The sequence below is a fragment of the Protopterus annectens genome, chromosome 3.part0 (genome assembly GCF_019279795.1).
Source record: "Protopterus annectens isolate FY-2018-M chromosome 3.part0, PAN1.0, whole genome shotgun sequence".
Lineage (NCBI taxonomy): Eukaryota > Metazoa > Chordata > Ceratodontiformes > Protopteridae > Protopterus > Protopterus annectens.
In genome coordinates this window covers 510,610,955-510,638,872 of record NC_056731.1, presented here as the reverse complement: position 1 = coordinate 510,638,872, position 27,918 = coordinate 510,610,955, and the positions used below count along the sequence as shown (strand labels likewise).

General features: G+C 40.1%; 1 protein-coding gene across 1 annotated transcript in view; it reads right to left on the bottom strand.

Moving 5' to 3' along the window:
- The window catches only part of LOC122796453 (EF-hand calcium-binding domain-containing protein 6-like), a 1,291,945-nt gene that overhangs the window by 915,770 nt on the left and 348,257 nt on the right, over positions 1-27,918 (bottom strand). The window contains exon 6 of the mRNA XM_044064930.1: positions 5,501-5,638. Coding sequence (XP_043920865.1) covers positions 5,501-5,638 — 138 coding nt within the window. The remainder of the gene's footprint in view (positions 1-5,500; positions 5,639-27,918) is intronic.

Genomic DNA, 27,918 nt, shown 5'->3' with positions numbered 1-27,918 from the left:
TTCCTTATACTTGATTTGTCCATTTCCTCCTTTCGGCCTTGCTGCTATCTTTTTTTCCTTGTCTTGATCTTACCTCCAGCCCTTTTGGTTTTCCTAACAACTCTGTGTGCAGGAGTAAGTCAAAGGCCATCTTGAAATCTAGGCAGACCACCCCTAAGATTCGCCTGTCAAGGTCTCATGTAACCCAGATATGAAACTGAATCAAGAATGACTGACAACCTCTTCTGTGCAGGAACTCCGGTATTGCTTGTTAGCCTAGAGATTGTTGTCTGCTAGGAAAACGACTAGCCTTTTCGTCAGTGATATGTCCATGAATTTCATTTGATCCTGTTGTTAGGTTAACATGATTGTAGTTCCCTGGATTTTTTCTGCCATCCTCTGTATAGGGATACTGTATAACATTTGTAATTTTCCACGGATTCATATGTGTTTACTAAGCTAATGACCGCAAGGGCCTTTTTAAGCCTAGCCATGCATCCCAAATCTCTGACAAGTTCTGATACCCTTGATAAGTGTAAGCATGGGCCTGTGATATGAATCATTTACAGGTTACCTGTTTCTATTAGAGACATAGGTGCCAAACCAGGGATGAATTACCGGTTTCAGATCCAATTGTCCAAGTTGCACTTGAATTGGGTTAGGGAGGAACTCTGCTTCACATGGATGGGGAGCCTGTTTCCTAGACAAGGTAGTCTCTTGGATACATACCTATCTCTTCAGCAGCTCCTATTTATATCACAGGCAAGGTTTAAGTCTTTAGAACAGGTAATTCTGGTACTGTTTGTTTTGTGGATATGCAGGAGGTCCAGCAGAGTGGGATCTGACAATACCCTGTATGCCAGGCATAGATTTCCCCTCAAAAGCTTGTAGGAGACAGAATACAGGGATAGGGACTTGAGACTGTTTGTGCAGGACATATTACTTATGCCATTTATTCTTTTAGTGAGGAACCTCAGTGGAAATTCCAATTGTTGGATATGCCTGGTTAGGTACATGATGAATGTCTAATACAGTGGAACAATGACTTCCTTGGACTTAGATGCCATACCTTTGTTTATAAGTTGCATAAAATAGAATGATTTCCTCACCACTTAGACACATGATGATCAAAGGCTAGATTACTATCTATGTGTTTCCCTAAGTTCCTGACTACTGGATCAACTCTAAGGGGTGTGTTGTCAATATGATAGTTACCAGGGATGGATGACTTCCCAAAGGATACTATTATGAATTTCTTGGCATTTAGTTTTAGTCCATGGCTCTGACACCAGTTGATTATCTGTGTCAGCTCCTCCTGGAGAACATTTGTGTCAGTGTGAGATTCAATGACAGCTCCTAATTTGCAATCACCTGCAAATTTAGTCAGCCGGAGACCACTGATATTGGCCTTGACTTAGTAAATGTCAAAAAGGAGCAGTCCAAGGACTGATCCCTGAGGGACTCCACTTGTGACTGGCCTCTTTGTAGAGGTGGACTCCCCAAGTCTAACTTCCTGGGTCCTATCTGTGTGACACTTGGCTATCCACTGGGTGACATACGGGTTTGTACCTAACCTCTTCAGTTTAACAATGCCCACATGGGGTATTGTGTCAAATGTCTTGGCCAGGTCAAAGTAGGCAGTATGAATTATTTTGCCCTGATTTATTGCTTTGGTGACCTTCTGAAAGAAGTCCACCAGGTTAAGTAGGCATGATCTGCCCTTGGCAAAACCAAACTGGGTTGGGTCCAGTGTCTGGAGATTTACTATATCTCTATTGATCATCTCCATAATAATTCTTTCCATGGCTTTACATATAAGACTAGTGAGACTTATGCATCAGTAGTTTCCAGGGTCTGTAGATGGCCCACTTTTGGGCAGAGGGATGACTGTTGCCTTTCTCCATTTATGAGGCACAAATCCTGTTTGGAGGCTACAGTTAAATAGTAATTCCAGAGGCCCCTGATAGGTCATGTTTCATGCTATTTAGAAGGTATCCTGGGATATTGTCTGGGCCCATTGATGCAGTGTTCTTGGTCTTAGAGACAGCATTAAGGACCTGTTCTATAGTGATAGTAGGGGTAGTTATATTTGATGACATTTCCTGAGGAAAGGTTGAAGGGGAGAGAGGAGTAAAGTTGGAGCTGAATTTATCTGCTGGGAGGTTTGCTATATCTTCTGGCTCAGTATAAGTGGCTCCATTTACAATGAGCTCTACACACAATTGTGTATTGCCTTTGAGGTTGCAGACAGCCAAAGAATGCTTTGTGGTTGTCCTTGGCCTGGGAGGCCAAACTTACCTCAAATTTTGCTTTGGTAGACTTTATTTGTCCTCTAAGTTGTTTGTTTAGTTTGATAAGAGTGCTTTTATCCTGCTGGGTGCTGCACCTCCTAATTTGTGCTATGATTTTCTTCCTCCTGTTATACATCCAATTGATTTTGTGATTGCACCAGGGTGGCTTGTTTTTTTTGAGTTAGTTCTGTACTTCTTCCTGGTGGGTACAGCTGCCTCTATGCAGCTATTAACATGCTTGTACAGGGTTTCTGTGAACAGTTCTGTATAGGCAGAAGTGTTCTCAGGGTTTATGGGGGATTGAAATTTTGCCAAGTTCTCACTTAATAGCAGGAGGTTAGTCTTAGAATAGTTTCTGAATATTCCAGCTTTAGCTGGGGGCCTAGGTTTCATTTTTATTTCAAAGGAGACCATTTTATGGTCTGACCGTATCAGGAAAGGGATTACAGTAGGGGGTGTTGCAGCAGTCTCCCATATTAGTAAGGACCATATCCAGTGTGGTTGCATCCCTGGTTGGTGTACTGACTATCTGGTTCTGGGAGTTTGTGTTTACAAAATCAATGAATCTCTGTGCACATACGTTTGGTGTTGTACAGGATTCCCACTTAATAGTGGGGTAATTAAAGTCACCCATGAATATGGTATTGGGGTGGTTGCTTAGTGTTTCTAATAACTTTAAATACATGGTATGGGTTTCCTGGGTTATAGAGGTGGACCTATAGCTTACAAGGAAGTGGTATTGGATTTTACCTATGGTGATTTGAACATGGAGCAACTCAAGTGCATTGTTTTGTTTGACCAGCCTTGAAGCATATTTATTTTTGATGTAAATAGAGACATCTCTACCTTTAGTCCCAGACTGTGAAGTAGCTGGCCTAAATGTGCAGAAGGCATTCTAACCTTGCACTGTTAGTGTGCTCTCTGCGGCTTTAAACCACATCTCAGTGACTGCACAGACATCAGCATTCTCTAGGGTAAAGAGAGCTTCTAGGGAATGGAGTTTTTTGTTTAGACACCTAGCACTAAGCAGTAATACCTTCAGATTTTCTTGGTTTTGATTTGCTATGGAGGAAGTACTTTCAGTTTGGCTTTGCCTAAAAACGGCACTATGGGAGAAGACAATGTTTTAGCTAATATTCAAAAGCCTAGAGGGGAGAGGTACAGACCATACCTGGCAAAGTAGCATGGCCTGTTGACCATCTCCTTCCATGCTGACAAATATTGCACCCCTTAGAATGACACCAGAAACTAAGTCAATTATTAAAGTCAATCATCTTTTGTTCATATTATGGCATCATCCTTGGAGAAGGTAAAATGCTGCTCAATGCTAGGCTCATACCAGCCTGAGACACATATTCTGAGAGCTCTATGATGTCTCGCTTCATATAGTTTAGGGAGGTACGTCTCAAGTCATTTACTCCCACATGGACTATGACTGAGTCATATTGGTAATTGTAGTCCAATGACCTGAGTGCATGCATAATATGGCGGATCCTAGCCTCTGATAAGCAACTAACCGTAACTTTCTCCTTACTCAGCCTGGTGAGAGGGACATCAGTGTGTCTCACGATGGAGTCTCCAATGACTAGAATGTTGGATTGTGTGGTGGCTTTCCTTATGGGCTTAGAGGTAGAGGCTCCATGAGATGTAGATCTGTGTGTTGCTTTTGCTGTTTTTTTAAAAGAGTGCATTTGGGGCTGCTGAGGGTATTTCTTTTGTGTACTTTGTATAGCAGGTCTTTGTGGTTTAGGAAGGTTACATGTAAGTGCCTCAGCATATCTATGTCTAATTGTCTGCTCTGAATTGTGTGTGACGGGTGTAGCATGTGTACTAATGACAACCTTATTGAGATTAGTAGTACGTTTATGTGAGAGCTTTGCCTCCAGTGACATTGTGCAAATACATCTCTCACATACCATATCAGTTTGTTTGAGAATTAATTAGTTGTCAGTAAACATGAGGCAATTTCTACATTGCCTCAGGATGCCCATATCCACCAAGCTGGTAATGGAAACAGGAGGAAATTTCATATCCATGGCAACAGACCCTTTTTTATTGATTAGACTGTTGGAGTGAGAATAGCAATCACTGTCAGGAGTATCCGGTTTGCAACTATGTGGACAGCGCTTGTCACTGCAAACTAGTCCTGTGTACAACTAGGTATTGGAGAAATTTCAATTGTGCTTTTACAGGAAAATGTCACTCAGGGTGTCTGAGTCTGTAGAGAGCACTGCCAAACACTTGAGGGGAAATTAATACGTAGACCCTGAAAATTTAAGGATGAAGTATTTAGGCAGATATTCTGAAGTTAGAAACAAATAAAGCAGTACTTACTGAAAACAAAGAATTAGCTTGTCAAGAATGATGAAAACAGGGGAGTCACATGAATGTCTACTGCCTGGCTACTACTAATGCTGGTCTCACCACAGCTTCACTGTGTTGGGATACAATCCTCTTTTACTTCTTCTCTCACCAGAAACAAAATGTTAGCACCAATCCCAAAAAGAGAAGTAGGCCACAGCCTGTTTGGTGATTCACAGTATCATCCCAGATGATGCCAGAGTCTGTAAGCTTGTACCCTTTTTCTGGTACTACTTTGTTTTATTCTCCTTAGGGAAGAAAGTTTCCTTCCAGCTAGTTCTCTGTTTACACTGCTAACTGTTAATTGCTCTCCAAACACTGCACCCCTTACTCTTGGTAAGGTACTTTTCCATTACTTTACTCTGTAAGCAATGAAGCAGAGTATTAATTTCATACATCGGCTTTTTCCCAGTCTTCTGTGATCTCACTCTAAGCTTTGCTAAGCCTCCTCACAAAATGAACAAAGTTTCAGGTAAAATGTGCTGCATACAAACAATGCTAGAATTTTACCTAAAGTGGTAATCCCATTCACCAGGATATGTAGCAACAAAGCATTCCTTCAACCTACACACATTGTCTGCATTGATTAAAATGGAGTAGAAACAAAGACTGCTGTAAAACTATCTCAGATGTGTGTGTTTTCCTCTCGTCACAGCACTTCACTTCTGGCTCATGTCCCTCAGCTGTTTTCCTAATGTTTTGAATGAAAAGTTTGCAGGTCAGATGAAAGACATTATAATTAAATTACTTCCAAACATAGCTATGCATTTTTCCATAGTATGAATATAATTTAGGGCTGGTTGTACCTTATATTTCAAAAAAGTCAAAGCTAAGTAATGCAGTTTTATTACTACTTATATTTCAAGTACCTTTTCCAAAGCTTTTCAAATTCCTCATCTTCCATGGAATACCCAAGATGGTTCAACATATTGTGGAACTCAGGTACCAAAATCCTAGTAGCACCTCCTGGGTTCTTCTGTGGCAAAAGTTCAGCCAGATCTAAGAATCTGTAACATAAAAAAAATGATACACTGAAGGATGAATCAATACACATAAAAGTACAGTTTGCAACATTTACTTTTCAATCATTTTATTAAGTAAAATGTGAGGAAGTGGAGAACTGGGGACAGGATCCCTAGGTACCTGATAGCAGACATGTTTTAGTCCCAGGTGCCTGATAGCAGGCTTGTTTTAGCCCCAGGTGCCTGATAGCAGGCTTGTTTTAGCCCCAGTTATCTGATAGCAGACTTGTTTTAGCCCCAGGTACCTCATAGCAGGCTTGTTTTAGCCACAGGTACCTCATAGCAGACTTGTTTTAGCCTCAGGTACAGGTACAGGTACTTGTTTTAGCCTGAGGTACCTGATAGCAGACTTGTTTTAGTCTCAGGTACCTGATAGCAGACTTGTTTTGGCCCCAGGTACCTGATAGCAGACTTGTTTTTTTCTCTTCCATTAGTCAGCTGGGGCAGGAGGGAGGAAGCAGACCGTTTTTTTGTTCCTCACTTGAAGAGCTGGGGGTGGGAAGCTACTTTGTGGGTTGGGGCACAGGGAGCTAGTGCAACCATCTATGCCTCTGTCCATTACAATAGCCAATGGGCTAATACATTCTGATTCATAAAACCCATTCTGCTGACTTTTGCGCAGCACTGTAGGAGGGAAGATGCTGAAGGCTCACTGTGTGGACATGACAGCATATCACAGTGGATGCTAATGGGTCTTCCACTGCATGTTCTGATTAGCAATGAAAAACTGGGCTAGCACTGGGGACAGGTGTACACCACAATATTATGATGTACTGCAAACTGCTGGGGACCCAGTATGATACTCCTTTACTGCTAAGCATATGACCTTACATTATCTGTATCAAATGTAAACAAACAGGGACCGGAGTCAGCCTGGGTGTGCTTCTACTGTACAGTCTTCATGCTATAATATTGTATCTGGTTGCCATGCCTCCACCTAGTCTGGAAGTATATATGTGACATTTCATCATCTTCTTTCGGCTGTTCCCATTAGGGGTCGCCACAGCAGATCATCTGTTTCCATTTCTTCCTGTCCTCTGCATTGTGCTCTGTCGCACCAACCATCTGCATGTCCTCTCTCACCACATCCATAAACCTTATCTTAGGCCTTCCTCTTTTCCTGTTACCTGGTAGCTTCATCCTTAGCATCTTTTTCCCAATATACTCAGCATCCCTCCTCAGCACATGTCCAAACCAACGTAATCTTGCCTCTCTGACTTTGTCTCCAAACCTTCAAACCTGGGCTGACCCTCTAATATACTTATTCCTAATCCTGTCCATCCTCGTCACACCCAGTGCAAATCTTAACATCTTTAACTCTTCCACATCCAGTTCAAACTCCTGCCTTTTTGTCAATGCCACAGTCTCCAACCCATATAACATAGCTGGTCTCACTACCCTCTTGTAGACCTTCCCTTTCACTCTTACTGGTACTCGTCTGTCACAAATCACTCCTGACACTCTTCTCCACCCACTCCATCCTGCCTGTACTCTCTTCTTCATCTCTCTTCCACACTCACCATTACTCTGAACTATTGATCCCAAGTATTTAAACTCATCCACCTTCGCCACCTCTACTCCTTGCATCCTCACCATTCCTCTATCCTCCCTCTCATTCACACACATATATTCTGTCTTAGTCCTGCTCACCTTCATTCCTCTTCTCTCTAGAGCATATCTCCATCACTCCAGGGTCTCCTCCACCTGTTCCCTACTCTCACTACAGATCACAATGTCATCTGCAAACATCATAGTCCACGGGGAGTCCTGCCTGTTCTCGTCTGTCAACCTGTCCATCACCATTGCAAATAAGAAAGAGCACAGAGCTGATCCTTGACGCAATCCCACCTCCACCTTAAATGCACCCATCACTCCCACTGCAGACCTCACCGCTGTCACACTACCCTCGTACATATCCTGTACCAATCTTAAATACTTCTCTGACACTCCCGACTTCCTCATGCAATACCACAACTCCTCTCTAGGCACCCTGTCATATGCTTTCTCTTAGTCTACAAAAACACAATGCAACTCCTTCTGACCTTCTCTGTACTTCTCCATCAACACTCTCAGAGCAAACATCACATCTCCCGGCATGAAACCATACTGTTGATCACTAATCATGACGTCCCTTCTTAACCTAGCTTCCACTACTCTTTCCCATAACTTCATGCTGTGACTGATCAATTGTTACTACAGCTCTGCACATCACCCTTATTCTTAAAAATCGGTACCAAAACACTTTTTCTCCATTCCTCATGCATCCTCTCACTTTCCAAGATTTCATTAAACAATCTGGTAAAAACTCCATTGCCATTTCACCTAAACACCTCCATGCTTCCACAGGTATGTCATCTGGACCAACAGCCTTTCCATTCTTCATCCTCTTCATAGCTATCCTTACTTCCTCCTTGCTAATCCATTTCACTTTAAGATTCACTATCCCCAAATCATCCAGCCTTCTCTCCCTCTCATTCCCTTCATTCATCAATCCCTCAAAGTACTCTTTCCATCTGCTCAACACACTCTCCTCGCTTGTGAGTATGTTTTCCTCATTATCCTTTATCACCTTTACCTGCTGCACATTTTTCCTAGCTCGGTCCGTCTGTCTAGCCAATCAGTACTGGTCCTTTTCTCTCTCCTTAGTGTCCAACCTTTCATACAACTCTTCATATACCTTATCCTTAGCCTTCACCACCTCTCTCTTTGCCATGCATCTCATCTCCTTATACTTCTGTCTACTTTCTTCATCTCTCTGACAATCCCACTTCTTCTTTGCCAACCTCTTTCTCTGTATACTCTCCTGTACTTCATTCCACCACCATGTCTCCTTGTCGCCCTTCCTCTGTCCAGATGTCATACCAAGCACCTTTCTAGCAGTCTCCCTAACTAGCTCTGCTGTAGTTACCCCGCTATTTGGTAACTCTTCACTGCCACCCAGTGCCTGTCTTAACTCTTCCCTGAACTCCACCTCACAATTACCCTTTTTCAATTTCCACCATTTGATCCTTGGTGCTGACCTGACACTCTTCCTCCTCTTCTTGATCACCAACATCATCCTACAAACCACCATCCTATGCTGCCTAACTACACTTTCCGGGGTCACCACTTTACAGTCTCCAATCTTCTTCAAACTGGCCCTCCTACATAAGATATAAACCACCTGTGTGCATCTTCCTCCACTGTTGTATGTCACCCTATGCTCCTCCCTCTTGTTAAAATATGCATTCACCACAGCCATGTCCATCCTTTTCACAAAATCCACTACCATCTGACCTTCTGCATTCCTTTGCTTAACACCATACCTACCCATCACTTCCTCATCCCCTCTGTTCTCTTCACCAACATGCCCATTGAAATCTGCTCCAATCACCAGTCTCTCACCCTTGGGTACAGTCATCACCACTTCATCCAACTCACTCCAAAATTTCTCTTTCTCATCCATCGCACACCCAACTTGTGAAGCATATGCACTAACAACATTCATCATTACACCACAAATTTCCAGCTTCATAAACATCACTCTATCTGACACTCTTTTCACCTCCAAGACACTCTTAGCATACTGTTCCTTCAGGATAATGCCTACACCATTTCTCCTCCCATCCACACCATGATAAAACAATTTGAACCCACCTCCGATACAGCTAGCCTTACTCCCCTTCCATCTGGTCTCTTGCACACACAATATACCAACCTTCCTTCTGTCCATCATATAGTTTCATAGTTTCATAGTAGTGTACTAGGCTATCTGCCCGGGGGCATTTATAAGCCTAGCCAACAGTGATGTGGCTTCTCTAGTAGTGACACATGTGGGACCCCATTATTTAGTAAACTATACCTCTGTCTAGTAGTGACACTGAGGTGACTCCTGCGATCTCCCATCCATGCATCGAGATTTTTCTTGAACAGTGCCAATGAAGGGCTCTGTCTCACATGAACTGGGATTTTGTTCCAGAGTATGGGTAACCTCTGTGTTATGAATCTATCCCTCCAGCATGTCCTATTCATATTTGTGCAGAGGTTGAAATCTTTAGCCGTGGTTCTGGTGGATTTGGATTTTTGAGATGGAGCATGTCCATCAGTTCTGGTTGGACATGGCCCTATATGTTAGGCACAAATCACCTCTGAGCAGGCGGTATGCTACTGAATAGAGCTGGAGTTTCTTTAATCTAACTGGATAAGGCACATGTTTGAGACCTATGATCCTCTTGGTGAGGTACTTCTGGGGTCTTTCCAGTTGTTGCATGTGCCGGGTGAGATACATCCCAAATGGAGCATTATATTCAATCATGGGCCTGACAAGGGAGGAATATAGAGGTACAATGACCTCCTTTGATCTGGATGAGAATCCCTTCATGATGAGATGGGCAAGGTAGAATGTCTTTCTGACCACTTTGGCAACATGGTTGTCAAAGGAGAGGTCACTATCAACTTGAGTCCCCAGGTCTCTGATTACTTCTTCCGTATTCAGTGGGTTATTGTCGATAATTTGTGGGTACTTTGTTTTTCCCAAAGGGGATGACTATACATTTTTGGCGTTAAGTTTGAGGCCATGATTCCGGCACCAGTTGTCCGTTTCAGTGAGACCTTTCTGTAGGATGTGTGTGTCAGCAGGTGAATCAACTATGGCACCCAGTTTGCAGTCATCTGCAAACTTTGTCATAATCCTCCCATATTTGCTTTCACATCTGAGAAGTAAATGCCAATAAGAGTGGTCCCAAGACTGAGCCCTGTGGGACACCACTGTGACTGGTTTTGAGTCTGACATGGCTCCAGCAATTTTGACCTTATGGGTTCTGTTTTTAGCCAGTTTGCTACCCATCTTGTGACATATGGATTTACATTTAGGCTGCTGAGCTTGTCTATGATGCCAGAGTGTGGTATCGTGTCAAAGGCTTTAGCCAAGTCCAAGTAGGCAGTGTGGACAGCCTTGCCTCGATGGCACTAGTGACTGTCTCAAGAAGTCAACCAGGTTTAAGAGGCAGGATCTGCCTTTACAAAACTGAACTGGGTGGGATCAAGGGTCTGCAGATTATGAGTTCCATGATGATTCTTTCCATAGCCTTGCAGACCAGGCTGGTCAAACTTATGGGCGGTAGTTACCAGGGTCAGTAGAATTTAGTGGGACCACTGTTGCTGTGCGCCAGTGTTCAGGTACATATCCTGTAGTGAGGCTAAGATTGAATAGGTTTAGTTCATCTTGAAGTTCAATCGGGTCCCATAGATGCTGTGTTTTGCTTTGTTGAGTGCTGATTTCACCTGTATGTCTGTGATGACAGGTAGGTTACATTCAGCAGGGATAATTACTTCATCTTTTGCACTGAACCTATCTGCCAGAATATTGGCAATGTCGGTAGGGTCAGTGAATTTTTGTCGTTGTGTACTAACTCAGAGCATATCTGAGAATTTCCTCCCAAGGTTCTGACATAATTGAAGAAGGCCTTGTGATTGTCTTTGGTATCCTTGGCAATCTTTTCTCAAAGTTTGCTTTAGATGTTTTATGAGAGAACGTAGTTTTTACTTGTGCTGATCAGGGAAGCCTTTCCCTTGTGGGATTTGGCTTTGTCCTGCAGTAGCTTCCTTCTTTTGTTGTACAGTTTGTTTATAGCGGGTCCACCAAACCGGCTGCTTCCCTTGTGGGAGAGGGTCTTGGTTTTAGTTGGGATTGCTTGATCCATGCATTCTTGGAGATGTCCGTAGAAGGCTTTTGTGAAGGATTCAGCATTTTGGGATGTGTTTTCCATTAACCCAGTACGCTTAAAGGATATCATTTCTGACTTAAGGAGCTTAAAGTCAGCTTTTGAAAAGTTTTCACTGTAGTCTTTTGTTCTGGGGTGGGGGTGGGATATGTACATCCAACGTGATCAGTTTATGATCAGATCTTACTAGTGAGGGGTTTATATCCGGTCGGAGCATTTGGACCCCATGTTTGTGATAATCAGGTCAAGTATATTATCTCTCCTCATAGGAGAAGTGACCAGTTGCTCCATAGCATTTGAGTTAATGAATTCCAGGAATCTTTGGGCTAGGGTGTTAGGGCTAGAATAGTGGGCCCAGTCTATGTTGGGGTAGTTGAAGTCACCCAATATGATGGTGTTTGGTGTGACATTCATATCCTCCAGTGTTTTCAGGAATGCTTGATGGGATTCCTGGGATTGGGAGGGTGTTCTATAACATGCGACCAGTTGTAATGGTGAGTAAAACTTGTATGGTTTCTGATGCTTCATGGGTAGCCACCAATCGAGAGGTGTAGGTGTCCTTTATGAAAATGGACACTCCTCCTCCATGATATGGTATAGCCTGGTAGCTGGAGTGCTCTCAGGAGTCTTGAACCAGGTTTCAGTTACTGCACAGACATCGATGTTCTCCATACTGAGAAGTGCTTTGAGTGCCTGCATCTTGAGATTTAGACTTCTGGCGTTGAGCAGCATTACCCTTAATTTTTTCCATTTTGTTTTATGGAGGTTGATTTGTCCTTTGAGCATTGCCTAAAAAGGTGGCAAGAGCCTTGGCCAGTATCCGGAAGCCCAGTGGTGACAGGTGCAAGCCATCCCTTAGCAACAACGGGTCCAGCATGTCATCCCAGGCTGACAGACATTCCCCTAGAATGACACCAGTGATTAAGCCAATTGTTAAAACTGATCATTTTGTCTTTGTACTGAGGCATCATTCTTGGTGAAGGCAGGATGCTGCTCAGGGTCAGGGTCATACCAGTCTGGGCTACATAATCGGAGAGCTCCTCAATGTCTCTTTTCATGTAGTCCAGGAGGTAATCTCAGGTCATTCACCCGCATGGACAATGACTGAATCATACTTGTACTTGCTTTGGAGTGACCTGAGTGCGTGTGTAATGTGGCGGATCCTTGCTCCCGATAGGCAGCTCACCGTTACCCTCTCCTTATTCAGCCTGGTAAGTGGGGTGTGTCTGACTATAGAGTCACCTATTACTAATGTCTCTGGCATAGTGTTTTGCCTTAGGGGCTGTGATTGTGTGACACACCTGTTGCTTGAGGTATGTGTTGTAGGTGTTGCGTTTTGTGGGGTGTATTTCTGGGTGTCTGCTTTGGAGGCCTCTGTTGTTTTGGTAAGTTTTTATAAGAGCCTCAGTATGTCTTTGTGTTCTTATGTGTTTGGTTTGTAGTAGTGGTGGTTTTATGTGTGACGGTTTTGCTTTGGGTGTGGGTACCTTCTCCTCCTGTCTGGTCTTGCCAGTCCTGAGTTGAGAGAGTTCAGCCTCCAGTCTGGCTATATAGTTGCATCTCTCACAAGTATATGTGTTAGTAGGAAGGAGGAGAGGGTTGTCTGTGTACATGAGACAATTGTAACATTGTCTTAAGATTCCCAGATTAACCAGCTGAACAAGAGAGGATGCTAGTGGTCTACCACTCGACATACTAGAATATTATAAGGAGTGCTGTGCCTTTAAGGGAAGTGGGTATTCACAGGGGTAGTGGATGCCTGTAGTGCTTACTTTAGGGTAAGAGTGCTTATTTTATTATGAGTGCTTGCTAAGGATAGAAGTTCGAAAACAAGTGCTAATATATACAGCTAAATAGACTGAGTAGAGCTTCTAAGGGAAAAATTGAAGAGCAGACTTGGCAGAGCCAGAAATAGTTTAAACCTGTATAACCGCGCTGCGCGCTTATCAAATCACGCAAAACGTTTATACAGGGAACTTTAAAAGAGCTAGAAATGGTCCAAAGCAACCAATGATTTACAGCTCAAGTGCTGAGGTCACTTCCCCCAGGGACAGATAGGCTGCTCAAGGCTCCCCACTCCCACTGGTGAGCTCAGAAACTTCCTTCTATCCAAGTAAGGCAATGGCCAACACAGGAACTACACACAGCCCAGAATACAGCAAAGCCTGTATACTGGTCTTAAGGAAAACAAGGAGTATTTTTTTTGTTTTTTTGTTTTTTCAGGAAAGCGCACAGAAATGCAATTAAGCAAACAGTAAAATCGATTTACACAGGCTAGCACACTTTAGTGGGCAGCCTCAGCAGTTAAATTAACAAAAACAGTATTAATCGACCAGAGTCGACCAAAATGCTACTTTTAAGTGCAGATACTTCAGAAATCAGCAGATAGACACAAAACAGTTATATCTAGTTAAATGAAAGCCAGAGAGGACAATGCAGATAAAAAAGCCAAAAATACTTAAATCTGGAAAGTGGTTTCAGTTCTCTGTTGCCAGGACCCCTCTGAAGGACCACGTGGAGCTCTGCTTGGGTATATAGCCAGAAAAAACCCTGAGGCGGATTTTTATACAGGGAACTTGAAAAGAGCTAGAAATGGTCCAAAGCAACCAATGATTTACAGCTCAAGTGCTGAGGTCACTTCCCCCAGGGACAGATAGGCTGCTCAAGGCTCCCACTCCCACTGGTGAGCTCAGAAACTTCCTTCTATCCAAGTAAGGCAATGGCCAACACAGGAACTACACACAGCCCAGAATACAGCAAAGCCTGTATACTGGTCTTAACTAGTCGAGCAAAGGCGGAAAACAAGGAGTATTTTTTGTTTTTGTTTTTCAGGAAAGCACACAGAAATGCAATTAAGCAAACAGTAAAATCGATTTACACAGGCTAGCACACTTTAGTGGGCAGCCTCAGCAGTTAAATTAACAAAAAACAGTATTAATCGACCAGAGTCGACCAAAATGCTACTTTTAAGTGCAGATACTTCAGAAATCAGCAGATAGACACAAAAACAGTTATATCTAGTTAAATGAAAGCCAGAGAGGACAATGCAGATAAAAAAAGCCAAAAAATACTTAAATCTGGAAAGTGGTCGCTTCTTTCAGTTCTCTGTTGCCAGGACCCCTCTGCAGGACCACGTGGAGCTCTGCTTGGGTATATAGCCAGAAAAAAACGCCCCGAGGCAGATTTTTATACAGGGAAATACAGGGAAATATCGGCTAGCTCTCTCCCTATACCATTCATACTGCCAACATTCAAAGTCCCGACCCTCACTACCACAGTCTTAGCCTTTCTCCTCTCTTCCTGCCTTCAGCCATGCCTTCCCCCTCTTCTCCTCCTTCAGCCAACAGTAGCCCAATTTCTGCCAGCACCCTGTTGGCTAACAGTACTGGTGGCGGTCGTTGCTGACCCGGGCTTCGACCGATCCGGGGATGCACAAACCAGTGCATTTCTTTGTGCCGGTCCCAGGGTAATTGTGAGGATAAATGGGAAGGGTTGCATCAGGAAGGGCATCCGGCATAAAACTTCGCCAAATCATTCATGCGGACAGCAAAAAAATATATATGCGACATTTACACCATATATATGAATGTCATACAAATCTGTCAGAATGTTGATGAGCAGATAAGAGTTACACAGGCAGCTCTGTCACAAAGTGCTGTTTTACATGATAGTAAGGTACCATGTGCTGCCTCCCAGTCAAAAGCAATGCCCACCCTAGCTAGGGTTTGGAAGAAGGAATGGGGGTTACCCTGCATATAAACATCCATCAATCCATCTTTTAAGCCATTTGTACTGGTGACAGTCATGGTAGAAGCAGCCTGCTTAAGGTATGTCAGACTTCCCTATACTAAGCAATAGTCCTCAACTCATTGAGGGAAACCCAGGCACTCCCAGCTGAGATGAAAGATATCATTTCTACTGTCTGAATGCAACTGTTATGCCCAGGAATCTCCCAGAAAAAATGTACTGCATCACAGATATATATGGCAGTTATATACTCTTATATTGGACACATTAATGTGCAAATCATCTCTTTATTTAGTTATTTGTTAACACTTGTTTATTTTAAAGCTTCACTGGGCCAATATGTAACCATTTTCAGCAGAGGCCTGGGGCGAAAAGCTTCAGTTATATAAAAAACTTAAAAAAAAGTTAAAGCGTGATAGATAATAAATACAATATTATTTTGAAATTAAGAATGTTTTTCTTTCGGCTTTTCCCGGGTAGGGGTCGCCACAGCAGAACTCCAGTCCGCTAATGATTAGCAGTCGATTTTTTTATGGTGCCGTGGCGCCAGCCTAACGCCCAACCTTCAACTAAGGCACGGCCATTCATGCATGTCTTTCGAACGCCACTCAACCGCGGGGAGGACATGCAGACTCCACACAGAAGGCGCTCCAGCCGAGAATCAAATGGGAGAACCTCTTGCTGTGAGGCGACAATGCTACCGCTGCACCATCGCGGCTTATTTTGAAATTAAGAATACAGCATAATAAACATTTGGTAAATATGTTTAAAAAGGTAGTCAGGCTCATAATAATATGAAAGATGAAGAGTACTGATTCATTTGATGATATAATAAAAAGGATATGTTGTGCAGAAATAAGGTCAGTATAGCAGGGGGTGCAAAAGGGTTGATGGGTTGAATAGGTTTGAAGAGACCATGAGAAAATTAGTGGATGAGAGATGTAAATAGGAAGATATGAAAAGAATTTAGTTAAGGAATAAAGAGTAGAATGGTTGATAGATTAGAACTAAACAGGGATGGTGGAATATATATGAACTAAAGAAGTTAGCTGGGATTAGTACGTGAGCAGAGCCAAGATCTGGATAGGAATTCCTTTACTATGTGTGTTTAAAAGAAGGCAGGCTGGAGTTTAGTCTCATGGAAAGTGGTAGGGCATTTCATCTTTTTGCTATCAAACAGGAGCAGCTACTTTGTATTGATGATTTATTGGGTGTATATAGTGACAGGAGTTGTTTATCTTCTGATCAGAGAGATCTTTTTGGGAGATAGGAGTGACGATGGAGTTGAGGGTACAGCAGACTGCAGGATTATGGATGATATTATGAGCTGCTGTTCAAGTTCAAGCCACTTAAGTGAAAACTAAAGAGCAGTACAGTGATAGATGTGATATGATGCACTAGTTACAAACTTAACAGTTTTATTGTTGCATGCTTTAAGATTTATTTTTAATGTGGTTTGTAGTTTGGCAAGGGTTGGAGCTCCACAAAAGAGTAAAGGTAAACTGTAGATAGTGGCAAGGGTCATTTTGGTAGAGCTATTTAGAAAATGTTTATATCTGTGAAGTATTCTGAGTTTCCAGAAAGATATTTTTATATTATTCTAGATATGGAGATCAAATATAAGTTTGTCATCTGCAGTTATACCTAATAATTTTCTGTTAGTGTCTAATTCAAATTCTATATTATTCAGGGAGAGGATCTTGACCTTGGTTTTGCCTGGAGTATACGTTTTAGGAGTAAATAGAAGTAGCTTGGTTTTCTTGGGCTTGAGTAGGATTTGGGTATTACTAAGTGAATTCCCAATAAAAGTTAATACTTCCTGTGTTATGTGCTGACGATGGAGGAGATTGTTTGATGAGCAGATGATAGTGCAGTCATCTGCATACTGAATAAGGGACCCTTGTAAGAAGAAGTAAGGAGATTATTGATGAAAATATTTAAGAGGAGTGGGCTGAGAATGGACCTTGAGGTACACTAGTGTTGTTAGGCATTTATGGAGAAAAGGAACCTTGCAGTTTATTGCTTGCTGTCTCTTTGAAAGGTAGCTAGTGAACCACTGAACAATGGGGAGGAGGTGATATGCCAAAGACAAATAATTGCTGCAGATGTTTAAAATGAGAGACAGTATCAAAGGCCTTTGGCAGAGAAAGGAATACTGAAGAGACAAGTTTGTCAGAATCCCTAGCCTTACTTACAGTTTCTGTGAAGAATAATAAGGCAGTTGTGGGAGTGTTGGCTGGCTGAAAGCTATGATGTGTAGAGGATAACACTTGATTAACAATAAGATGGTTATGAAGCTGTTTATGAATGCATTTTTCTAGAATTTTTGAGAGAGGTAAGAAGTTGTACATGGGATGAAAGTCTGATATGTCAGTAGAGTTGCCCCCTTTTGTGCAAGGGAGCGATATGGGACTTTTTCCATAAGGTAGGGATGTACGATTTCAGAATAGATCTAGTAATGAGAATACTAATTGGACAGACTATAGCTTCTGCAAGTAGTCTAAGGTATTTTGGAGGGATGTTATCTGCAGAAGTAGAGAAGGGTCTGAGTTTTAATAAAAGTTTTTTTAATAAAGGAAGTGGAGACATGTTCAAGGATAAAGGAAGGTCCACTACTTGTCAAGGCTTAATTAGCAATAGAATGAGAATAGTTAGTAGTGATAGAAGAGGAAAATGTTACATGAGTGGGATCAGAGACGTGTTGGGGGAAAGGAGGATGGTTATGAAGTGGAGAAAGTTAAGCTGGCAATACTTTCGAAAAAATAAGTGCTCATCTTGGTTGTGGAGATGATCTTGCATCTTTTTTAGATCATGGATTATGTAAGGAAGTTTTAGATGATCAGAATTTCCTAGGATTATCTTTATGATTATTTTGTAGGAGTAAGTAAAATTATTTTTTTGTCCCTAAGTATGTTCTTTTACTTGACTACTGAGGTGTCTAAAAAGTTGCAAGTTTGGGTGTTTTTTTTTTTGCTTTTACTGCTATTTCCATGTGTTGTTCCTTTCAGTCATGAGATATTTACTTGGCTTTGAAAGCTATGGACAATGACTGATTTTGATTCTGTTTGGAAGATGAGTGAAGCTATTACGTATGTTAAGAAATATAGAGTTAAATGATGTAGAGCTTTATCTAGAGGAAGAGTTTTTAATGCAGGCCAGTTCATGGCCTTTAATGAATCATTATTGATTAACGTTTGGGAGGTTACTGTTAGTTTTATAGTCATGTTCTTTGGGTTGATGAGCAATAGTTTTATGGGCATAGGCAGATAAGTGGCAACTTAGGGTGTCAGGAAGTATACTAGCATTGTTAAATTTACTTGAATTTCAGGCCAGTATCCAGTCAAGGATGGAGCAGTGGTCATTAGAGTTGTTATATCTGGTTTCTGTTTTTTTTAGTTGCGTGAACCCAAATAGGTTTAAGCTGGAAGCTGGGAAGTAAGAGGATAAGTTCTGCAGTTGATCTTAACATCACCTAAAATTATAGTTTCATTAGTCTTTGTACTGGATATTCAGGATAGTATGTCTTCAAGTATGGGAATGTTGTTTCCAGGAAGTTTGTGAATTGCAATAATGCATAAACATTAATCTTAGGTAGGATATAAGGATTTCTGCATTTGCGAATTTTGGAATGGTGTTTGAGTAAGGAGTAAGATTGTAAGCATTAGGGAAAAGTAAAGCTATTCCACCAGCTTTTTGTAGCCTATCCACTTTAATTATGTTGTGAAGGCTGCCAGCCCAGCTAGCTAGAATTTTGTAAATAATTCTGTCATTGTAAATATTAATATGATCCATAGACTTGTCTAAAAATGTAAATAACCTGTATGTTATGTGCTGAGCTTCAAAAATGTAACCACAGTGCACCCTGCTGGAAAAGAGCAGACATGTACATAGACTATATGCCTGTGGAAATGTACATTTTAATAGTAGAAATTGGGACATACAGAGTTAACGTGCAAACTCTGAGAAAATAAGTAAAGAAGTTTACAATTATGTTTACCACAGCTAGAAGACAGAATGTCTACAGATAGAGTTTATTTCTATTGTCTTAAAACAGAAAAAAAATTACTAGGTTTATAATGTAAAAGTGTTAATTGTTTTATAGGTTCATAGGTTCATACTAGGCTATCTGCCCGAGGGCATTTACAAGCCTAGCCCATAGTTTTTTTTTTTGCCGCCCCTTTCTTTAGTATGGGGAACTATACCCATTATTTTGCTGTGCCTCTGTCGACTTCCCGTTTCAGGCAAGCTTCTAAGAGATGTGTCAGCTTCTAAGAGAGAAGTATTTTTCATAGAGGCATGTTAAATTCTGCTGGTATCTGTTTAGCCTGGAACTAGAGGCAAGTGGCAAATAGTGATGTCATCTAGCTAACCCAGCAGTAATGTGTACTATCTGAGAGAGAAAGTCTGTGCATTTTTGTATCTTCTTTTGTATCTGACAATATCCTCTCACCAGCACTTGTCTTTGATCTGTAAGTAAGACTTAGATGATAGTATTTCTCTTAGAGATAGATAGGAATATAGCAAGATTAGTCTAGATGTTTTCTATATTTATGTGAGGCTGTCCTGCAATGTTTTAAAATATTTCCTGTAATTCTGAACTCTGTTGTCACTGTATTGAGTTATTGAGTATTGTCTTGTTATTTTATTATTTATTATTAAATATATTTAAACCTTTTAATTGTGACTGGGTTTATTTAGAGCTATTTAAGCTCCTAGAGTACTTGCACATGAATTTAGTGATACCGTATAGGCCACACTTAAATAGCCTTAAAGTCTTGGACACACTTAACCATTTGGATAATGGTAACATTACACAGTAGAATTGGTCACCCTTTGTAAAGGTCTTATAGTAGCTGATAAGAGTGGTTGGTGCAGCTGGTACTACCTTATAGTCTGGGCAGAAGGGGGCGTAGCTAGTGAACCTGTGCCAGCCTTTGCCAGGAGTGTCTGTATGTTTGCATATAAATCAAATCTCAAAGTGTGTGTGTGTGTGTGTGTGTGTGTGTGTGTGTGTGTCAGTTACTTGGGCAGGGACACGAAGCACTGGTTGGACAGAAAAAGTGCTGGCGGTTTTGGCTTGACCACTCGGCTGAGATCTGAACCCTATAGCTGTGCCATTTGAGGAGTCTTATTGGGGATCTGGAGAGAGAGAGAGAGAGAAACCAGCCTCAGACTGACTGTGATCTATGTGTGCTCTTAAGGGAAATTGTACTTTACTGTGTGTGTACTTGTCATCCTTCCAATGTGCACATCCCTCACTGGTGTTAGTGGTGAGGATTGAGGCTCCTTGATTACTGTGCCAGTGCAAGGGCATCACATATGTTATAGCCAGGAGGTAGAAATTCTGAGACGTACATTTTCGGTTTGAGCCAAGTTTTAGTGGTAGCTAAAACATTTGGGGTGTAGCATGTTATCCAGACGTCTAGGTTTGTAATTTTGTTACATATACTATGAAGATTTACTGTGAAAAGGTTTAGGGTTTTTGATGGGATTGAGTAGATTGGAGAGAGAGCAGGACCTAGGTTAGGGTAAGTGTCACTGTAGTGAGAGATGCTGGTGGCAAATGTTTGTTTAAGATATAAGTTTTTAAAGTGTATTATTTTTATTTTGTATTTTGGAGGTATTTAAAGTTTGGAACAGTGGATGGGACCTATGTTAAATAGGCTGAGGGGAGATTTCATAGCAGATATTGGAAAATATGTTAGTAGAACTAGAGCTTGTGATGGTTTCATGTGCTCTTATTGTAGACTGCAAAGCTGTAATGTGCATTAGGAGAAGGACCAGTATACTAAGGAAGGAAGGTAGCAGCATGTTTGGACGGAGTGGTCTGTGTACAGCTGGCGGCGACAAGAATTTTTGGAAAAAACAGAGGGAAGGAAAGGTTAGAGGCGGGTTTTGGAAGGAGTAAAATAAGGTATGGGTGAAGGAAGAGCATGAGTAGAAGAGGTTGATAGGATAATGGAATTATACTATGTAGTGAAGGAAATATAATTAGGGGTGGAGTTGTGGAAAGTGTAGATATGATGGGGGTGGGTAAGAGCCGGGAATAGGGGACAGGAGTAGGGTAGGACTAAGAAGAGGAAGGTTAAAAAGAATGGGCCAAACCTATGCACAGAGATAAAGACCACAGAGAGCAATTTATGGTATGCAGCATTTTTACTTAATTCCATGCACTTTAAAACAAAATCTGAATTTGTGTTGAATCCACTGTATGACCTTTATATCACCCCCAGTTCTTTACATTAAGTTAAACATGCTTTTCAGTTGTTTAAATTTGGTTTGTTTAATCTGCACAGTAAGTAAACAGAACAATGGGTAAGGCATAGATGAAATGGTAAATTACACAGAAGAGATAAGAAAAAGTTGTTTAGGGGATAAAGCAAGGCAAGAGCAACCAAAGTACACATGCAAGGGGCACACACCACTGGCATTCCACTGATTTTAATGGTGAGATCTTAATAATATGACACCTACACTGTGCTGCGGTAGAGTTGTCACCTCACAGTAAGATGTTGTCCTGTTTGATTCTCAGCTAGAGCGTCTTCTGTGTGGAGACATGCGTGAATGGGCATACCTTCACTGAAGGTTGTGCGTCAGGGCTGGCAACCCGGCACATAAAAATCTACTGCCAATCATTAGCGGACTGAAGTTCTGCTGTGGCGATCCCTAACCGGGAAAAGCTGAAAGACACAACAACTATGTTCTATGCAATGAAATACAATGATAGCCTTGACAGTAGAGCGTAAAGTGTGAGACCATGTTTGGAAGTCAAAAGATTCTTCGTTTTTAATTTTGAGATGGAGTGAGGATTTTTTCACAGGTAACCTAGTTCTGTTTTGTGAAATTCATTTTGGATGCTGTATAGCCTTGTTAGTAGAGTGTGAAGCTTTGTTTTTAATTTTAAGTTAGTGTGAAGTTTTTACTTATGGGTCATCCACAGGCACTTTGGTATGAGCCCCAGCTTTGTGTAGGTAAAAGTTGGGCTATGCTGCCATATTCCTACTTAGTTGTGAATGACAGAATTGAGGATAGAGGTATGTCAGATTTCTGGAAAAATCCAAGTAGTTTTAGGTACGTCTTATATTTTTTAGAAAATAATTCTCTACCTACACCATGAGTATTGGACATCTGTCAACAGTCATGATAAAGGCACTGTGCATCAACCTAGCAGTTTTATTTGTGGAGTAATTAGCCCTTTCTTTAGACACAAGTTTTGGGAATAACCTTATGTTTTTAAGTTACGAGAACCCCTTTAACATCAATAAATAAGATATTTCAGGAGCAGCTACTGTATTCAGAGGTCACATTCTTTGCAGAATGCCAAACAAGTACTAAAACAGACAGAAATGAGTGGGGTCATGGATCTTTCTGTTATCCTCTGTATTTACACCATATATCAGCAGGGAATAGAAGTCCCCAAAGAAGATGACAGTCTCTTGTTTAAAACAATGGTTGGTAAGCAGAGCTAGACAAATAACAGGGTTTTCATCCAACAAACAGGCCTAAAGTATGATCAGGGCTACAATTCATGCCTGCAGAGGAAAACCCACCAGCAATATGTATTATGTCTTAAAGGTTTCAGTTCTGAAAATCATGACTACACCTGTGAAGCCATTAAGCATTCTTAAGCTGCAAGATATCCTTACCCAGAAGCAAATATTGTTTAATCTTGCAGTTTGTTTGTATTTAATTTGAGCTTTTGTTTTTGAGAAAATAATTAAATATGAGCATAGATTGCAAGTATATATTTTCTTTTGTTGATACAAGTTTTATAAGTGTACTTAATCTATGGATGTTAATGCTATTAGTCTGATTTTACCTTTAATATGTACCTTTGTGAAGCATTTCTTTTAATAAAGTTTATTGCAAAGACAGAGAAAGAGAGAGAGAGAGAGAGAGAGAATCTTTGCAGTGTCTATATCAGGACCACGTACCAGTGAGTGATGCCTGGAAACCTCTCATATGAGATGCATGTGTGCCTGATGGTAGGTTTGTTAACCACTGCACCGGACCTCCCTAAACTGGGAAGAGAAGTGTTGTTTGTACTTCAGGATTCTAATGCATTGCTGAGCTTCACAGTGAGTGAAGCCAGCAGTCCTGCAAAGGAAATTAGTTTCTGCAGCTTGGGTATGTGATCCCATCATCATTAACTGTAGTTATTTTATTGATCATTTGTTGACTTCATAAGTCTGCTGATCTGCAGACTCATTTCACCCTTGACCTAGACCACAAAGTCAAGGGTAAAATCAGCACACACACACACACACACACACACACACACACACACACACACACACACACACACATACATATTTATATATATATATAGAGAGAGAATTTAGTGCAGTCAGTTCAGTTTACTAGTATGTTATTGGGAAGTGGGAGGAAATTAGAGTAACCAGAGAAATCTCATGAAAACATGGCTGGAACACGTACACTCCAAACAGTGGCCAGAAACCAGAGGGCAGGGCTGAATTTCAGACCCCAGAGTAGTAAGACTAGTATCTTACTACTGAGTAAATGCAATGTCCATCTATTTGCTCATTACCAAAGGTTCATGAACAAGGGTGAGGGTGGGGACACAGAAAGACCCATACATATTAATTTAAGCCTCGAGAATGGAATGTTAAGGGCAGACTGCATTGCATGAACACTCTTATTTCAGTGTTCAGTGTATACTTTTACACAAATTCTAAGTCCAAGTGGGCTATCTGTCTGCACCATTACATACAAACACTTTCTCCAATCTGTTTATCCAAGCATCTTTAAAAAGTATCCATACTCTCAGCCTTTCTTATATTGCTTGTAAGAGAGTTCCATAACATACCAGTTTTGCAGTGAAATAGCATTGCTTATATTTGTTCAAGATAAGGGCTAAACAGCTATGGTTTCTAGTAGTATAACAGTGACTCATAAACTCCACTCCCAACATAGTTAAATAATCCCACTAATCTGGCATTTATACAGTAAAATTCAATTATCCCTTGCTAACCTACACAAAACTGAGTAGAGTGATAATTTATGTGATCTGTCCCTATATCTTAAATGCTTAACAATAATTAACTTTTGAGTAAAAGTCTTCTGAATACATACTGATTTCCTAATTTGACTCCTATTATAAATATACAATGACATATTAAATTTAATGTGTAGTCTTATTACTGCTTTAAATATAGGAATTAGTACTTTTTCCTCTCTACTAATCAGTATATGAAGTATACTCTTCATAACAGAATAGCATTTCCTAATTCTGAAACTGATGTTTTCTTCAAAACTAAAACTATTATTAATCACAATATGCAACTATTTCATCATGTCTTCCCTTGGTGTAATGCAAATCATCTAAGGCATATGTATAGTTGGCATTATGTCTTCCAAAATTAATTACATTGCATTCTTAGCTTTGAAATGTATTTTCTTCACTTGAAATCATATATTTAGATTATTTAAAAATGTTTGGGCTATTTCTTGATCTTTTGAATTAGACACAGAGGTACCTATTTTCATATGATCAGCAAAACTTGCTTAACCATATATTTGTGGCAGAATGTACCCACAAAGACTTATAAAGAAAAGTAAAAAGTCATGGATATTCAGGAGCATATAACTGAAACATGTGATGTTCTTAAGGGGTCATTTGCATACATCTCATGGACCTCTACTACAGGATGTTTAAGGAATCACACAATGAAAATTCTATTCTAGCTTGGCTATGTTTTTCTTCCAGTTTTTTACTAATGGTTTGTCTCCGTGACCTTTTTTCTCTTTGGTTTGGCTGTAGAAACACCTGTCATAAATATACCAAACATAAATTGTCACAATACAGATCTCTCTGGCACTCATACATTAGTAGTTCTACTTCTTAAAGGTGCACTCTATATTATTACTTTTCCACTCCTACACTGCAACTAAATTGCAATCCATTTTAACAAATGCATATTGATTCCTTAACTATTCAATGCTCCTAATAATTCCTAAAGCAGAACAAAGTTGAAGGCAATTCAGAGAAGAAGGTTGTTAAATTTGAAGTGAAAATGACCTTCAAAAAAAAAACTATGTTGGCTATGGTCCAATTCTTTTCCCAATTGATATAGTAGTAGTAGTTCACCTATTATCCACTTGAAACATTTATTTATAATACTCAGTAGACTTACACACCGATAATTCTACAAATTAATGCTACAATACTAGGTAGACTTACATACTGATAGTTCCCAAACTAATACTGTTAATACTAGTGGACTTACACACTGATAATTCCACAAACTTATACTACATATTAGTTTGACAGACTTATGCACCAATAATTCTACAAATTAATGTTACAATACTAGGTAGACTTTCAGACTGATAATTCCACAAACTAATACTGTTAATACTAGTGGACTTATACACTGATAATTCCACAAACTTATACTACAATATTAGTTTGATAGATTTATACACTGATTATTCCACAATACTACAGCACTAGGTATGTTTATATACTGATAATTCTACAAACTAATATGGGTTCCTATTACTTCATCGAATGTTTAGGTCGACACCTAAACATCGAACGCTCAAAATCACAACCGGCCAATTATGTAAATGTTTTCCCAGGGAAAAAATTTGCTTGGCCGCCATTGGGGATTTGCCCTTTTCCCCGATGTAGAGCGATCTCAGAGTTGGTATATTTAGTTGGGGGGTGTGGGGGTGAAGCTCCCTACTTGAGTTAGGGTTTTAAAGTATGTTTTTTTTTTATTGGCCAAGCAAATTTTTTCACGGTTTTGAGTGTTTGACGTTTAGGTTCCACGTTTAGGTGTTCGACAACCTAAGTGTCCAACGTTCTAATATAGACCCACTAATACTATAACACTAGGTAGACTTATAGACTTATAATTCTACAAACTAATACTATAACACTAGGTAGACTTATAGACTGATAATTCTACAACTAATACTATAATACTTGGTAGAGCTATACACTGATAATTCCACAAACTAATACTATAATATTAGGTAGAGTTACATGCTAATAATTTTGCAGTCTAATACTGTAATACTCGGAGGCATTATATACTGATAATTCCACAAAATAATACTAGGTACACTTATATACTGCCTTTTGATTATAGATACTATAATTGCTTCCTTCCTTCCTTTCCTTGGACAGACAACCTGTTTAAAGAGATTATTGAAATAAATATGTTGGATATGTCGCCACTGACCTAAGCATGTTCTTTAAAAAAATAGCCATTTGGGTCATCAGGTCCAGCTACAGATGTTGGATTAATAGTCTCTAAACAAATTTAAAACCATTTCATTGGTTATCTCAGGAACAAGTGTCTATATTATTAATCCATATGTATATTATGCCATTGAATACATCACTGCTGACAGCAAAAATAATTACCACAGGCAATATTTTCTATCTGCTGATTATCAGTCAAAATGGAATCACTAATTACAATATTGATATTAGCGTGATCTATCTTGTCATAGAAATTAAATGTTTAAGTAATGCCTTCTTATTGTTTATAGTTCATTTAGACTAATAATGATGTCTAACCTTCTACACTTTTTCTTCCTCTCCACAGTTGATTATACGTTAAAATTTCATGCAGATTGTAAAACAAACCATTCACAGTAGTGAAATGTTTATAATATCTATCTTTTTATGCAAGTAAAATGAACCAACAATATAAAGAAATGATACAGGAACATTGAGTGATATAAAAGTAACACACTAGTAAACCTTTTATGATGAAACTCATTATTTTACATTTATGGCACTTGGATGTGTTACTTTTAACCAGAGAGGTGGAGATTTTATGAATTATACTGAAGAAATTGAAGAATGTAAATGGATCATTGAATCTGAAGCAATAAGTTCCCTTAGAATAAATAATTAATTGCCTCTTAAGCCGATTAAAAAAAGGGAAATTTGAAACATGACACTCACACACGTGTGTGTGTGTGTGTATATATATATATATACATATATATATATATATATATAAACACACACACACACACACACACACACACACACACACAGACACACACATATGCATTCATCCATCATCACTTTTCCCATTTTGCACATGGGGTCGGGGTGTCATTTCAATGACAATCATCTAGAGCCAAGGTTTACACCACCGGGTGGCTAGCACTGCCACAGTAGTTCTTCCACACCACACACTTGCATGCACACTCACACCTATGGCCAATTTAGAGTGTCCGATCCACCTTTGGAATGTGGGAGGAAAACAGCACCAGGAGGAAATCCACACACTGGGAGGACATGGCGACTCTGCACAAAAGGCACCCCAGCTGAGAACTAAACTGACCCCTTGCTATGAGGCAACAATGCTAACTGCTGTGCCACTGTGCAGTCCTTTTTTTTCTAAATGAGAAGCTGGAAATATTTAGAAATTATGTTCAGTCCTTATGAATGTATATTTATTGTTTTTTTAATTAACAGTTTTTAGGTATTAAATTTGATGCTGGTGTTTTAAGTCATGTGATAAATGTCTCTTAAATATTTTGGTTTTATTTGTAAGCTTCGCCTATGAAAGCTTTTCATGAAAATGCATTTCTGATATTTTTTTATTCACTTTGGTGTTCAATTAAACAGATGCCTAAGTGATAGATTTCCAGTGTGGTGTCTGCTTTGAATGTGATTTTCTCAGACTAATTACTTGATGTCCAAACATACTTTCTCTAGGGTTCCTGTTTTTGATTTACTTGTTTTGTTTTTGTGTGTGGATACCTGACACATGGCTGAGAAGATGAATATTGACCTGGGCTACGGAACCTAACATTTTCTGTATG